The 15,774-nt window shown below is 46.3% G+C and overlaps 2 protein-coding genes across 6 annotated transcripts; one reads left to right on the top strand and one right to left on the bottom strand.

Moving 5' to 3' along the window:
* The first annotated feature begins 627 nt into the window (after positions 1-627).
* On the top strand, positions 628-5,366 carry srsf9 (serine and arginine rich splicing factor 9). Of its 5 annotated transcripts, XM_029837940.1 has the most exons (6): positions 693-783; positions 1,432-1,469; positions 2,128-2,304; positions 2,492-2,697; positions 4,062-4,234; positions 4,308-5,366. In XM_029837940.1, exons 3-6 carry the CDS (start codon positions 2,147-2,149, stop codon positions 4,545-4,547), a joined length of 777 nt encoding a protein of 258 aa, XP_029693800.1. In that variant the 5' UTR covers positions 693-783; positions 1,432-1,469; positions 2,128-2,146; the 3' UTR covers positions 4,548-5,366. The 5 variants fall into 5 exon arrangements, with proteins under 5 accessions (XP_029693797.1, XP_029693799.1, XP_029693798.1 ...); XM_029837937.1 differs by lacking the exon at positions 1,432-1,469 and having other exon boundaries at positions 628-783; XM_029837939.1 differs by lacking the exon at positions 1,432-1,469 and having other exon boundaries at positions 674-783; positions 2,125-2,304.
* A 1,622-nt stretch (positions 5,367-6,988) lies between these two features.
* sgsm1b (small G protein signaling modulator 1b) lies at positions 6,989-15,210 on the bottom strand. Its single transcript, XM_029837935.1, has 24 exons — positions 14,851-15,210; positions 13,776-13,851; positions 13,152-13,314; positions 12,900-13,049; positions 12,336-12,403; positions 11,948-12,090; positions 11,727-11,858; positions 11,492-11,616; positions 11,335-11,402; positions 11,105-11,268; positions 10,888-11,017; positions 10,562-10,688; positions 10,424-10,488; positions 10,208-10,353; positions 9,995-10,123; positions 9,733-9,906; positions 9,531-9,596; positions 8,403-9,452; positions 8,205-8,329; positions 8,033-8,115; positions 7,800-7,909; positions 7,633-7,729; positions 7,390-7,557; positions 6,989-7,322 (listed from the first exon to the last, which is right to left on the bottom strand). Exons 1-24 carry the CDS (start codon positions 14,911-14,913, stop codon positions 7,234-7,236), a joined length of 3,711 nt encoding a protein of 1,236 aa, XP_029693795.1. The 5' UTR covers positions 14,914-15,210; the 3' UTR covers positions 6,989-7,233.
* Between the last annotated feature and the right edge of the window lie 564 nt (positions 15,211-15,774).

Here is a 15,774-nt window from a genome sequence, read left to right as displayed (position 1 = left end):
CGGGTGGACGGCATTTTCTCCAGAAACGGCTGAAATGCCAGAATGTTAAATGTGTAAGTTCACAATGACCTTGATGAGATGGAGGGGAAATCACTCGTTCGACTTTTTACTTTTTGTTTTGACTTTATGTTGGTGGAGCTGTACTTAATAGCTAATGACTCATAAGCAAAATAGCTTTTGACTCAAAGCACTCCTCTGGTTATCCCACCAGCTGACTGAGATGATTACACCAGTTAAAGCTTACTCATTTCTTTCTTTTGACAAATTACACTCATGTAGATGACAAATGCCTGTGCCGCACACATTATCACATTTATGTTTTCTACATCATGAAAGTTTGCTGTGGCCAGTTTTGATGTGTATTTAGCGTTGCATGAGTAACTATACTTTGTAAAGCAATTCACACACGATTTTCGTTGAGGTTTTTTATTCATCTTATTATTTGTCTCTGGCCGCTCGTCACCTCACCTCGATAAGGGAGTCATAAAACTGTGGGGAGACGGCAAAGTGGGAAGAGAAAGTAATATCTCAACCCTAAACAAAATACTTTCTTCTTTTTTACTCTGTTTATCCGCAATAAACATCTTTCCCAAATAAACGTAAGTCCCCTTAGTCGCCGGTAGGGGGCAGATGCGTACAAACACATCCGTTACTTACCGGAAATGCAAACGTAGAGGAAGACACTGCTCCTCGTTCACCTTACCTGATCACGCTGGGGCTGTGCTTTTTCAAATACCGGTAGAATTGTTTTGCGAAAGAAGGCTTTGTCTATTCGTTGGAAAGGTAACTGCATGTTTAAATATTATGTGCGCTCTGCTGTAAATGTTGCTGATGTTAGCCATGCAAGTTTTTTTTTCATATTTGAATGTGTATTTTGACATTATAACGAAACCTTGCTAGCCCACAACCGTCCTTAACAAAGAGACTTGTCTCTTATCGCAATCTATCACTTTCGCTGCATGATATATGTTGAAAAAGAAGTCAGAAATGTTACCTGCTGCATTTTACGCTTGCATTACCAAATATTTACCCACGCTTCTTTGGACAAAAAGTCCCTCAGTTGCCTAGCTCGACTAGGCCCCATGCTAGGCTAGGCTAGGCTAGTCGAGATCAGGCAAGGCGTTGAAATGCTAATTTTGATGGATCAGCGCCACCTGCATACAGTTTTATTAAAGATGCATTACCATGCAGTTATTCGTTGCTGTTGAGGTTTAATTAAAAGACACCACTTTTTTCGGCAGTTTTCTGTTCATTTTCTTTATTTGATTCATTCATAGTCACTGTTATGCGCATCCTAGCGTAATTTATTAAAATTTTATTTTTATGGGCCCAGCTGTTCTATTTTATAAGGGGAGACATTTTCATACTGTAGAAATCCTTGTTTTTTCAAAGTAAGTTGGGGGAAATTGACAACATTGCCCTCAATTCCAGCGTGTCGCTGATAGGTGGATCCGTCCTACATTTTAAAGGTTTGTCTGTTTCCGATTAATAACCTTGGACTATACCTGAAGTATTTAAATTGTAATAGTCTACACACGTACATTCATTTTGTTGTATTTTATTTACACACACTGGTGTAAGCATTTAGCAGTGTTGCGATAATAAAGCAATAATACAGGGCGGATGTGCTCTATAATATCAGCACAGGTGTGATTCGGTCGTAGATACTCACACCATTTACTTGCCTCCGCCAGCACAAATAGGTCAACAACTGGGGGAATTACAGGCTGTTGACAGTGAATTAACAGCTGTCAGACTACCTGTACAGCAAAGCGGTATTGTTATACTCTATATCAGTACTCGTGGAATGTCCCTTTTCCAATCAAAATGGAACTAACTGTTGTTTAATGTTTAACAATGTATTTGTCCTGGTTGTTGAACATGAATTATCCTGTGTTTTTAAGCTTTCAGGCTTGGATCTAAAGGCCTGTACCGCGTTTTTAATGTCATCCTTTACTACTTTCATGGCTCCGTGCAAGGGTTATTGCTCTTTTTTTTCTTCTAAATGGAGGCAATTGGACTAAGTTTTGGATTGGGACGATAATGATAAAGAGAACTCCAGAAACGATTGTTGAAAGCAAGAAGTGATCCTAAAGCCTGCAGGTCCCCTCCATTCTGTGTCAGCAGCATCACGTGCTTAACCACCATGTCAGACGGACGTATCTATGTCGGAAACCTTCCCATGGATGTCCAGGAGAGAGACATTGAAGATCTCTTCTACAAATATGGAAAAATCCGTGAAATTGAACTGAAGAACAATAGAGGAACTATACCCTTTGCGTTCATCCGGTTTGAAGACCCACGGTGAGTTTTAGGAATGATCTCTGGCACATCGATTCACTTTACTCCTTGTTGGATACCTTAAGGTGTAGTGGTATAATAACCTCTCCAGTGGCTGACTGCAGGAAATGGATGAAGACGTCATTTCCAGGCATATAACCACGAGAGACACGCGTTCTGTGGTAAGGAGTTCTTTGCTCTCTTCTCGTAGGGATGCGGATGATGCCGTCTATGGAAGGAATGGATATGTTTATGGAGACTCCAAACTCCGTGTGGAGTATCCTCGATCCACTGGTGCTAAATTTGGTGGAATGGGAGGAGGAGGAGGAGGAGGTGGTGGAGGAGGAGGAGGAGGAGGACCTAGAGGAAGGTTTGGACCCCCAACTCGAAGGTCTGATTTCCGGGTCATAGTTTCTGGTAGGTGGACGTCATGAGTCATAATCGGTTATCATATTCTATCCCTTTCTCATCAACCTGGAGGTCAAATGGAATGGTAGGATGTTGGACATTAGAGTAATAGTCTCAGTAGCCAGGAGTCGGTCTCTTTCTCTTAAGGCGGATTGGCGGACAAGGGGACAAATACAAGACATGTATATAACTCTCATGGCGGATTGGAGTACAAGGAACAAGTAGAGGACACCGTGAGTCATAGGTAGATGTGTCATGGGCTGCTTTCCCACGACAGGAACTTTCACCAGGAGCCTTTGGAGGATCTCTTCTTTTTGACCACTGTTGTGTAAATGTAGCTCTGGGAAGTTTTTTTTGCTCCCAAGGAAGTTTGGAATGCTTTGCAGTGCCGATTATTGATAGTGTGAATGCTCTAAGCGTGTTTAAGTCTGCAGCGGTGAGCTAGCCGGGTTGTTCTTCAAGACTGGCAATCCAATAGTGATCAATCCCCCCATCCCCTCCCCCCGCGTATTCTAACTCTAATCTCAACAATCATAATCTTCCTGGGACCTTAGGCAAGGATGGAAATGCAGACAACTATGGGCCACAGGAATCTAAGTTTCTGGAAAAGACATTCCGAGGAGCTAAAAAAATACTTGCTATTGGTTGAAACGCAGCTATGGTGAATTGGTGGATGTGTCGTAGGCAGATGTTGTTCTCTCTCAAGGCGGACTAAAGGACAAGGAGGACTAGAAGAAGGCTTCGTAAGTCAGGCAGATGTATTTCTTTCTCTCATGGTGGACTGGAGGAAAAGGGGACAAGTAGAGAACACCTGGAAACATAGGCAGATTTTTTTCTCTCGCGGTGGACTGGAGGACAATGGGACTGGTAGAATGGACATCATGAGTCGTAGCCAGATATGTTTCACTTCTGTTGATCTGGAGCTCGAATCGATTAAGTGGATCAGGTCAAGTCGTGACTCGCAGCACGGTAATCTAAAACGCGTGTGTGCTGCATATTCCAGCATCTCCAGTGACCGGTAGGTGTCATTTTCTCATTTTATATCACTCATTCATTTTTAATGTCAGCGATATCGTCCGAACGTCAGATCGGCGCTAATAGTCTGAACAAGGTCTGAAATGTGCATTTTATGGTAAACTTGCAGCTCAAGAGAGCAAGAGTCCAGATTTAAAACCTCTTCATGTGATTTAATTTAATCTACTTGGTTTGCATCCTCTGTAAATTTCACTTTGCTAAACCTCCATCTTAACTTGGTCCGATCGTCTGAATGGTGCTATTTAAGGATGTATGATAAAAGGTGGAGTTTGCTGTTTAAAGACAACATGCAAAACGTTCCTGCCACGCGGTTCTGACCACGCATCGATATTTTCCAGGCTTGCCACCAACTGGAAGCTGGCAGGATCTGAAGGACCACATGCGCGAGGCGGGCGACGTTTGTTTTGCAGATGTGCAGCGGGATGGCGAGGGCGTGGTGGAATTCCTCCGTAGAGAGGACATGGAGTACGCGTTACGCCGACTGGACCGGACCGAGTTCCGTTCGCATCAAGTGAGTTGGCACGAGCGATGAGATGCGATTGGTCCTTGGTGCAGATGCAGAAAAGTCTATATGTTGTTTAAAGGGAGAGACCGCCTTCATCCGTGTCTTCGAGGAGCGGGGCACTCCAAACTGGGGACGCTCCCGATCCCGTTCCAGGTCTAGAGGTCGCTATTCTCCTCCCTTCCATAACCGAAGATCTCCTCCCCCACCGCCGCCGCCACGCTACCAGTCTCCTCCACGCCATGCTATGCCCCGCCATAGTCCGCCGCTTCGTCGACCCCCTCCTCAGAGCTACAGCCCACCGCCACGTCATTATCGATAAGAAGGCCCACAATTGGTAGTAGGAGGGAAGCAAAGGGGATTTTGTAAATTGAGTCTTTTACTTTTTTTTTTTTTTTTTTTTTTAAACTCCGGGCCTCTCCTTAGGATACGGCAACATGATTCTGGCTGCAGTACATTCCACGGTCGGGCTCGCCTCAACATTGTGCTCCTCCCCACAGGCAGAACATCAATAGAGTTCTGTCATTAAATTACAGAGACAGACCGTTTTTATAAAGCAAATTTGTCAAATTCGTGTCACCAGCGCACAATTGTAATGGTATGTTTTCCCCAAAAGACTAGCTCGATACTCCCCTTTGCTTTTTTTTTTTGTGTGTTCAGTATTGTTTCAGTAAATCTGTGAAGCGAATCGATGCGGCCGCGAGTGTAAATCTGCAGATTTATGAGCTTGCCATTTGTTTTGCTCGTTCCCGTCACGTGTAACTTTTCCAGAACGGTAATTCACCATCCTTCAACCGTAGATGATTGAGCAACCGTGGCTGTATTCAAATTTCCAAAGTTTTGGGATACTTGGTCAGTTGATGATTTTCACCAGGCTCTTGTTATCCATTATTTACAGTGACACATTTCTAAAGGTTCATTTCTGGTTTGTTTTTCTGGCTGAATGTGCCATCACAGACATTGAGTTACTGCTCAGCATCTGAAGTCAAGTAGTGAGCTGCTTTTTTTTTATTATTACATGTTGATTTTTTTAAGTATGTGTGAATGTCTGACCGAAGTGGCCTGTCGGTTGATTTTATTTTTTTTTCAATGCGTCTCTTTTCTTTACCAATAAAATGTTAACTTTTACTGTGACAACGTCCTTTCTGCATTGCCACGAATTCTTTTATCATCTGAAAATGACTCACTTCAAAAGAAGTCCAAAAAGTACCTCTAACATATGCAAAACTGAATCCTGGAACAGTCTCTTTACATAATAGCACTAATAAATGTATAACACTTAGCAGACAGGCTGCAAAATATAGTTTTAATATGCAATAAATGAAGTATACCAGTTGACAGTTTGAGAAGACAAAACATAAAAAATAGATTTCCAGTTACTTTTTTTCACCTTTCTGAAAGCCCATATACAGACATTGTATTGCATTTAATATGTACTAGCATAGTTATACATTAATTTTCTTTTCTGCACATTTTACACTTCAATCTTCTGACAACAATTACAGCAATACACAGACGGCAATACTCTTTTAGAGGGTCACGTTAGCAATGATAGTCAAAACATTGACAACGTGTGTTTTGGCGTTGTTGCAACTGCGCGGTGCACAACTAAAGCATTTCCTGTTGATGCTGGTACCTGGCAGTATTCTATATCTTTGTACTTTCCTGCTTTAACATCCATTTCTGATGGCTTTTTTTTTTTTTTTTTTTACCACAATGCAATTGGTTGCCTCTAGGACCGTTGGGCCATTAAATGTTTATTTTCTTTCCTCGCAGCAGAAACTTTGACATTGTCTGCATGTCTGTAAACCAGAATGACCTCTTGAGTAGCGTCACAGTCCAGTCCTGCACTGGAAACAGTCCAGAAAGCCTTTCTGTCCTACCAGGTAAACAACCTGGAACTCTGGGATGGGAATGCTCCCCGTCTGCCTGGAAGGACAAAAAAAACCTTGCTGGATTTCGCCCCTCAGAGCGGATTAAGTAACCCTGCTTTCGGTGGTGTGACGATTGAATTTGTGTGGTAAATCGCAGCAAATATGCAAAAGTTATGAACTTAGCAGCCAGAGAAGCTGAACCCATCTGGCTTTGCGATGTAAACATAGCGAGGTGAAGGAGGAAAAGGAAAGCGGAACTAATTTTAGGTCGATCTTGAGATGAAGGTGTAAAACTAACCCCGACGCAGCCTAACGAGTTTAAACTGGCAGCTCTTCACAACACCGCACAAGTAGACTGTTAACAACTTACTGATGCGATGTTCAAACAGTCCCAAAGGAACCCTGTTGTGCACGAAACTGAGAAAACAAGAAGGCCAATGAGTGAAGAACAAATACTGTTGATGCAAACTGTGTGCAGCTGCACAGAGTTCACAGGGTCGGTCTGGGATGTCCGGCAGGGTTGTGTGTATCAGAGCCCGACACAAAGAAGACCACAAAGCCTCAGAGGGGCTGAAAAGTGGTCTTCTAATGGCTTTTTGGAGAAGAAAACCGCACTTGCTACATCGACACAACCTCCTCTAACGTGCCTCTGAATTTTACAGCTTGAAACCCATCAAATAATGCCACATAGTAGTGAAAATATACATATTCAAGTGCATCACGACATGAATCATCATGGCAGCTACACTTTCAGCAGAACGATTAAATAAAAATATATATTCAAGTGCATCACGAGTTATGTATGGCAGAAAGAACGTCATAAAACGGTGAACAATTTGGTTGTATCCCTGAAAAAATAGCTAAATTTAAGGCAAAATAAATAACGTCTTCAAGCAGTTTTTAACAAGGGTACATTCACTGGATGAACAGGAACACTTTAAAAAATAATACATTTACTGGCAATAGTTCCATCGGTTGAGTGTAGAGAGGAGCAACAGGAAGAGATGCTGATACACGACTATCTTACAACAAGTAGTGATACAGACCGGTCACCTTGACTACGGACTCTTTCCTCTAACCACTATCATTAGGATGATGTGTCAGTATCCCCGGAACCATTGACGACGCCCCACTTCACTTGTTTTCTATGAGCGTCTGCACTTTGAGGACCAAGTCTCGAGCCATCATCAGCACCTGCGGGACGTTGTGTCTCTCTGCCATTTCTGTGAGAAAACACCATCAATATCAGCCATGTGACCTAAATCAGCGCGTCACCCTTGAGTCTCTTACCATTAAAAAACTTGATGATGTCAGTGAAATCCATGTTGTTTTCCAGGATGATATCTCTGTACATTTCCACGAGGGCCAGGGCGACAAAGAGCACAAAGTGTTCCGAGGACGTGTGCTTGGCTGCCCAGATGGTTTCCCACAAGGAGAACACGTCGTCGTAGACCATCTCTGTTAGAAGGAAAACAGCACAATCAGATTGTGTTCAACCAGAGGGCGTTTTGTGACGGGTTCGGGTCCTTCCACCTCTTTTAAAGTCGAGCAGAAACCACCGGTAGCAGAAGTAGAAGTGGGTGTAGTCTCCGTTCTGCTGCATCAGCTCAAACAGCTCAGAATCCAGAATCTGTTGGGATGGAAACACAGCTGCCGCGTGTCTGCATTCATTCTGTTGGTTCGATCACGCGTGTACGTACTTGGATGAGAGAACGCATGTTCGCAAAGTGAGAGTCCATGGCACCTCCGTGGGGGAAGTTCTGGTTCATCCTCTTCATCAGCTCGGTGAAGCAGCTAAAGGCCATGACCTCTGGATACACAGCAACAGAGCCATAAAGGTATACTTGTGAGGACATTGCAGTGAATTCAGTTTAAATTCAATGCAGACTGAACGATATTAACCATAATTAACCATCATTTTACTTTCACTGACCGTCATCCAGGATAACCAGCAGGGGAGCCAGCAGGTCGCACATGCCTTGGACGTAACCCGTGTCCAAATGCTGCCACACATAACTGCGACAACAAAGATTTTTCTTTAAGATCTGGCGTTTGCTTGTTTTGGCAGCGCACACGCGACAACTAACTGGGCAATTCCAGCCTACCTGCACATGATGTTCCGCAGCTTCTCCAGGTTTTCAGTGGTGAAGTACCAGTATTGTCTGTCACAGCGTCTGACGTCTTTGTCAATGCGATGCAGATTGATCAAGTACATGTCCAGGGTCTCTTGCTGCAAAAACAATTGGGTCAGTTAATGCTGCCGATGCAAAGGAGGCTGTTTGTTCTGCACGTGTGATACTGACGGAGTAAACTCGTTCTCCTGAACTTTCCCGTTTACCCTCCCTGCCCATTTCTGCAGATTCTGGCTCAGCGAGGACATTTTCCATCTCTGGTTCTTCTTCGGAAAGGCCCAGGTCAGTGCCCTCGGGACTGGTGTTGCAGTCTGTGTCCAGATGACGGTCCAAGACCAGGTCCTCCGATGCCATTTTCTCTTTAAGTGAAAAGGAGACGAGTGGCTGAGCGAGGCCCACTAGAGGCCTGGAATGTAAATCCTCAGAGGTCACGCATGTCCCTATGGGTATGTCCTCCATTTCCAGGGCTGAAGGAGAGTCGTCGGAGTCTGCTGTGTCAGGAGATTGGCGAGACTGCGATAGCGACTGCAGAGCGTTCAGTACTTGTCTGACTGGCGAATTTGAACCAGGTTTCTCTGAAGGAATTTCTGCAATTTTCTTACATTCAGCTAACTCGGAAAAGGTTGCCGTGGCTTCTTTACATTCCGACTCTGCAGCGCTGGCGTTTGACGATGGGCCGAGGTTATTTTCTTTCGGGTCTGATGCCTGATCACATTTGTTCTTGGGTGCTTGAAAAGCCAAGGTCTCCCCAAGCGGTGGTGCCTGGAAGTATTCATTCCGGATCTCCGTTTCCAACTTTAGGACGTTTGTCTTCTCTGGAGCCGATCTTGAATTTGTTTCTGCAGCGTTTGACTCACGCAGCACATCAGGCATATTTTCCTCTTGGGGGCAGAGTAACCTGGAGTCAGACCCGTCACTGACTCTGCAGCGCTTTGCCGTCTTGTTCTCTGATCCCATCTCTGGAATCTCATTCTTATGCTGCTCCACTATGTCCTCCCCTACTGCCGGTGTTGTGGAAATGTTTGATGCTTCTGCTGACTCTACAACTGCCTCTGCAGGGAGAGGGCTGTTTTCTGACCCATTGTACTGATCTGACAGAGTAGGAGATGGCTGTCTGCAAGACGAAAGTTGTGGGGCGTCTTTGAGTTGAGCACCCTGCTGTGCTGCCTCTTCATCTGCTCCCAGCTCAATCGGATTGACGGCTTCGACTGATTCAAAAACCTGCAAAACAAAGGAAACGGTGAACAAAGTGCATTCTCCCATCACCCCATGAAGGGATATTGTCATGAGGAGCTGTACCTGTGCGTTGCTGGAATCACTTTGGGAATTAGTATTATGTTGTTCGGAGCTGCTGCTTAATGATGACTGCAGTGGGAGAAAAGGGGAGAAGGCAAAAAGAAGCAAATATTAGTCTCAAATAGTAGCTGACTGATTTTGGAATTTTCTTTGGAATTCCACTGTATTGTGGTAATGGCTGCATGCAGATTAAGGTGCAACGTGCATCCGTGCTGATGGTGGAGTCGCGCTGCACCGGCCCTCTTTCCACGCTGGCTCCAGATGAACATCTGGCAAGAGCCTCGGCGTGTTTCTCCCTCTCCCTCTGGCGGACGATGGCCTCACAACCACGCCAATCCCTCATGGTCTGCTCATACATTGCCCGCATCTTCTCATCAATCTGAAACAAAACAACCCCGGGATCAACCAAATCTGGGACATTCCGGACAGTGTGTATGGTATGGAAGACTGAGTACTGTGTGTTATACCTCCAGCCGACATTTCTCATTCATGTTGAACTGGTAGTGCCCCAGGAGGAAGGGCCAGACCTCTTTACGTAGCGAAGCAGCCACACCACCAAAATACACAAGCCTGTATATCTCCTTCTCCTCATAGGCCTAAACATTCGGTCACACACAGTTCTAATGTTTACATGTCCTAATCCTAATTTTATGTCCCGGTATTTTCTGTGTAAATCTTACAGAGCTGTCCTTGAGGATCTTCTCCCAGACCTCCAATGAAAGACCTCCTTGAGCGTCACCGGGCACATCGGGATCAACAATGGTGGTGTTGACCAGAGCGGAAAGGTGAATACGGACTGTAGACAGATGACGACAGTATGCGAGCCCTTGGAAGAAAAGAGCGCTTAGCAACACCCGGAACAGTCACTGAGATTAAGGAATGTAGTTGCCACTCACAGCCGTAGAAAGCGCGTGAGATTATCTGGTACTTCATTGTGTCACAGAGGAGCTTTAAGGGAGCCCTGGCAGAAAGGAAAAGGGGCACATTTAGACTGGGGCGATGTGAATTCCGAGTCTTATTCAGGGAATGCCAACCTTTCCTGGTTGCAGCCATTAGGAAGGGAGCCGTCGGAGGAGCCGTTCTGCGAGCAGGAAGAACAAGAGGACTTTCTGGGAGTCGGCTGCCACATGTTCACACCCTGTTCGATCAGCTCCAGGGCCACTGCAAATATATGCAGGAAGAAGCACCATCACACCGCTGACGCCATCCTCGCAGCCAGACGGGTTACAAACGACAATAAATGCATGTGAAGGAAATGGGCCTAAACTGTGAATCAGGGTAATAATGCGCTCATAAATGCGATCTGTGATGATTGCTGGATTGTGACTGGGGGAAGAGCAAGAAGCTTGAAAACACTTACTGAACTCCATCTGATTGCCAGGAAACAGGATCCGGAACACATAATCGGTTGCTTCATCATCTTCTTTGTCCGATACAGAATCACACGAGCCGTGCGGGCTCCTCTTTCGCAGTTTGGGGAACACTTTTCCCTGTGATGAGAAGGAGTCAATCGGGATGGGAAGCACAAAACTCCTTCCAACTACAATTTCTAACAATAATTCCTTCTCCTTGCCAACCTTTCCCCTCTGATTCCAGAGTGGGGGGTCCAGTTGTCCGTGAGGCAGCAGGCCGGTTTCCAAGCAGGTGAGAAACTGGAGGAGGTGGCCCCCTTTAGGAAAATGCAGAGGTGGTCTCTGGATGCCGTCCTGGCTCACCAAAACTACTGTCCCGCCACTGTTAACTGGAAAAATGTAACCGATAGGGTGAAAATTCCCAAACGCTGAGCCTTGAGATAGGATGGCTGTACCTTGCTGGTGACAGTGGAGATACACGATCTCCTCCAAACGAATCGTCATGGCATAATCCCAGTATACACTGAGGGAAGAACAGTAATAATAATCTATGTTTACAAGGCTGGATTCAGACACTCTCTTGCCTCTGCTGGTTGGATCTTTAGAGCTTACCTTTTTTCAGAATCGAGCTCTCCCACGTTTCCATTCATCAGCTGATTTGGTGTCCATTTCAGCGTCATGAGGTCTGCGGTTTGATGCAGTGACAGATAGCCCGGAATGGCCTCCATGTCATCTCTCTGCATGGGCAAGAAAAGGTCTTCTTAAACCCAGGTGATCATTCTGATCGCACCGTAAATACAGGGAAACAATTCTAATCCCTCCCAAATGCTCAGATCATTGATCTTACTGGCTGGACTAGCACATTGTTCTTTCCAAACAGAAGTGCAGCTCTGGAGTTTTGGTGCAGCGACTCCACATACTCCTTAGCCCACATGAGAGGACGATCATCCATGCTGCCACTGGACTGTCTCTTCTGGATCTGAACCAAGAAAACAAAGCCGATCACATCACATTACGTCTTTGGGAGGTCATGATTACAGGTGTGGCTTAAATTGGGGACTATCTAACCAGGGCGGGTCGTCTGGAGGGTGAATCCTGCCGACAGTGGCCGCTGTGGATGCGATGCCGCTGGACAAGCTCATCGGCTGAGGGGTCCGTCCAGAAATGGTCTGCCGTCTTAACTTTGGTGTACTCCAGAGCACAAGGACCAACTGTGGGGTTAAAGCCCAATCAGTGTTTCCATGATTTTTGTAGATCAGGGGTGCCCAAATCCAGTCCTGCAGGGCCATGGTCAACACGGGTTTTCTGTCCTACCAGGCAAAAAATGCATCTTCCATAAAGCAGTGTCTTCCTGATAGGACAGAAAACCCGGCTAATGAGCTGCCCTCGAGGAATGGACTGGGGTAGCCCTGGTGTAGACAGTTCCTAGTGTGGTGTTTAGGCAGGCTCTAAATACCTAATAGAGATGCAAGTATTGGGCCATCCACCGGGTCCATCAGCATGGCTTCTTTCTCATAAAAAGCACTGCAGAAAAAAAATGTTTAGAAGATTCAGACCTGGATTTGGCAGTTACACAACTTCCTCTTTGCCAGTTTTTGCTGTTCAGGCTGAAAATGAAAGCATGTCATGTCGGAGAGCGTTGACTAGGGCAGGGGTGGGCAAATCCAGTCCTCGAGGGCCGTATCCAAGCCAGACTTTCTGTCCTACAGGTAAATACTTTCACCTGGGGTTCCATTTACCTTGGTGAAAGCGGTTTCTCCCTGGTAGGATGCAAAACATGGCTGGATTCCAGCTTTCATGGATTGGACTTGCCCATCAGAGGAGGTCAAATCCAGTCCTCGAGGGTTGAATTCAAGCCGGGATTTACATCCTACCAGGCAGGAAACGCTTTCACCAAGGTAAATGGAACCCCAGGTGAAAGTGTTTACCTGTAGGACAGAAAGTCTGGCTTGGATACGGCCCTCGATGCCCACCCCTGGACTAGGGTCTCTGTGGCTCATATTCACTCATCCACAAATACCTGCTGTTCTCCACTAAGTACAGGACAATTTTGTCCAGAAGCTTCTCCATCAGTGCTGTTCGGATCCACAGGTGTTTCATCGCTTGAGGAGGGAGGTTGGCCAACTTGGATTGCCGAAATCGCTCATTGTTCAGAGAATTGTTATGCTTGCTGAAAAAGCGTAGAAAAAAGCACACGTGACGGTTAAGATGGGGTGTCGGAACTACAACCCACGGACGTGCAACTAAAACTGGGAAACCCAAGACAGCTCACCTGTTTTCAATCAGCTGCTCCAGCTCCTGGACCTTGCGGCACAGTTCTTCCGCAGGCGTAAAGCTTTTCGCCACCTTCATAAAAAGTGCCGCAACCTTGTTGCTGCAGAGCAGGCCCGCGATACGGCGCTTGAGTCCGTGGAGCACGCAGGCCTCCACAACAGCTATGCACACAAACATGCAAGCGATCGGTCAATATTTGTCCGAGCGGTCGGTCGCTGCTTTTTTGAGCGGGTACGTTTTCAACTGCTGCCTTTGGGGTCATTTTCCTACGTGGCGAAAAAAACTTTCTGTCTGCGACAGACGAATGTTTTATTTATTGATTTTATGTGACAGACAGGTAAGAAGAGAACACAGGTGGCACTTTAAAAATAGACAACACCACACTGAATATGGTTGCTAGGATATGAGGGATGTGATTCACACACACACACACCTCACTCCTAGTTAGTATCAACACCTTTGAGGAGTGTTAGTCTACTTTGAAACACAGCTATCCATGGATGGATGATACAAAATGATTCAGGGTGTATCATCAACGCGCTCTATGACACTGATATTCCCTCGAGATGTCCACCTTAAGAAGGACGCAATCATGTAGGACACAATGGAATTAGAGAATTACCACAGAAGGATATGATGTGGCTGCTGTCGGCGTGCACAAATTTCCTGGTCACTGCCTCCTCCATGATTTGTTTCACCTATAAAAGGCAGAAGTAGAGTGAGAGACCAGGTCGGCTCCAGGGGGCGACAGCAGCATAATCGGAGGGAACGGCAAAGCAACGATGGGGCGAAAATCCACGTCCAAATACATCGGAGGAACTGCATGATTACAATAACAAATATCTTAAATTGAAGCACCGGAGACCAAAGCTGACCCTCTTTATTTCGTGTTTATGACCGGATCTATTTCTTCATGATAAGAGGGATACTATGATGGGCTTGTTATTAACGATGCACATATCTCCAGGACATGCTGTGCTCATTTGTACAGCACTAACATGTCCAGACCCACAGCTCCTGTCTCCTGTTGCTTTAAACCCATCTCTCCAGCCTCTCCCTGGTGCAGAATGGAGAATCCAGCACCGTATTCATGCATGCCAGAGAGGCAATGAGTCACAGGTGAGGGGGAGCAGAGATGCATGATGTATAGGAGAAGCCAGTTTTCAGTCATAAATAAGACTTCTCGGTTTTCCTCCTCGGACAGCAGATATTTAGCATCATGGAGGCTTTGGATCAGGTTTAATTCCGGTGAGAAGCCAGTTATGCAGAATCTTTCAACAGCATCTTGGGCTGGAACTGATGTATCAAATGATGACAGCAACATCAGAGAGGCAAGGTCACACCTTTGGGGGTTTGGGTGGAACATAGATCAGGGTGGAGGACATTTCAACACTTCCCTCAACGTGCAAGCCACCCACCCCTCATTCCAAAAAACAAACATCGCCATTTATTTCTTTATCTTCCTCCTCTTCATCATCGACACCATCATCCTGCCTCATCTATAAAAACATGCCTCTGTGGCCGTGCGTGTGCCGATAGCCTGTAACTGCCCCTAAATATTTTGTCTCAAATGATACCCAATGTCATCGTAAACAGGCCTCCGAGGCTCGTCCTCACGGTACGACGTCCACACACACACATGAACATGCACGCACGCACCAACTGCGCGCGAGGCCGAAATAAAACGCAGAGCCAACCTCTTTCTTCACGTTGCGCAGCAGCTTCTGACGCGTCTCGGTCTCCGTGACGGGGAAAAACATGACGGATGCGCTGGTCCGACCGGTGCACGGCAGAAAAACGATGCTGCGCTCGCTCGCTCGCTCACGACGGGGGGTGGTGAAGGACGGCGGCTGTACCTCCCATCGCTCCGGGGCGCAGGGTGCAGCGGCTCTGGTGCGTACGCGCGCGTGTGTGTGTGCGTCGACGGGAGAGCTGGTCGTCACCAAGCGAGTGAGCTACACTGTCTCTGGGAGAACCCACACCCCTTTAAAGTCACAGCAACTCACGCAAAAAACCCGCACGCTGACGCCCCCTCCACATTTAAAAAGAAAACACCTCATCCATCCGTCCATCCATCCCTGCATCCATCCATCATCCATCCATCCATCCATCCTCCATCCGTCATCCATCCATCCGTCATCCATCCATCCATCCATCCATCCATCCATCCATCCATCCATCCATCTTTTAACCCTGTTTCCAAATACCCCTGGATGCTGTATATGTGTCATGTGACCATGTAGAAAATGAATCAGGTGATGGATGGATGGATGGATGGATGGATGGATGGATGGATGGATGATGGATGGATGATGGACAGATGGGTGGATGGATGGATGGATGGATGGGTGGATGGATGGACAGATGGGTGGATGGATGGATGGATGGATGGATGAACGGATGGATGATGGGTGGATAATGGATGGATGGATGGATGATGGACAGATGGGTGGATGGATGATGGACAGATGGGTGGATGGATGATGGTCAGATGGGTGGATGGATGATGGACAGATGGGTGGATGGATGATGGTCAGATGGGTGGATGGATGATGGACAGATGGATGGATGGGCGGATGGATGGATGGATGGATGGATGGATGGATGGATGGATGGATGAG

Source organism: Takifugu rubripes, chromosome 6, assembly GCF_901000725.2.
Source record: "Takifugu rubripes chromosome 6, fTakRub1.2, whole genome shotgun sequence".
Taxonomy (NCBI): domain Eukaryota; kingdom Metazoa; phylum Chordata; class Actinopteri; order Tetraodontiformes; family Tetraodontidae; genus Takifugu; species Takifugu rubripes.
This window is presented reverse-complemented; position numbering and strand designations above follow the sequence as displayed.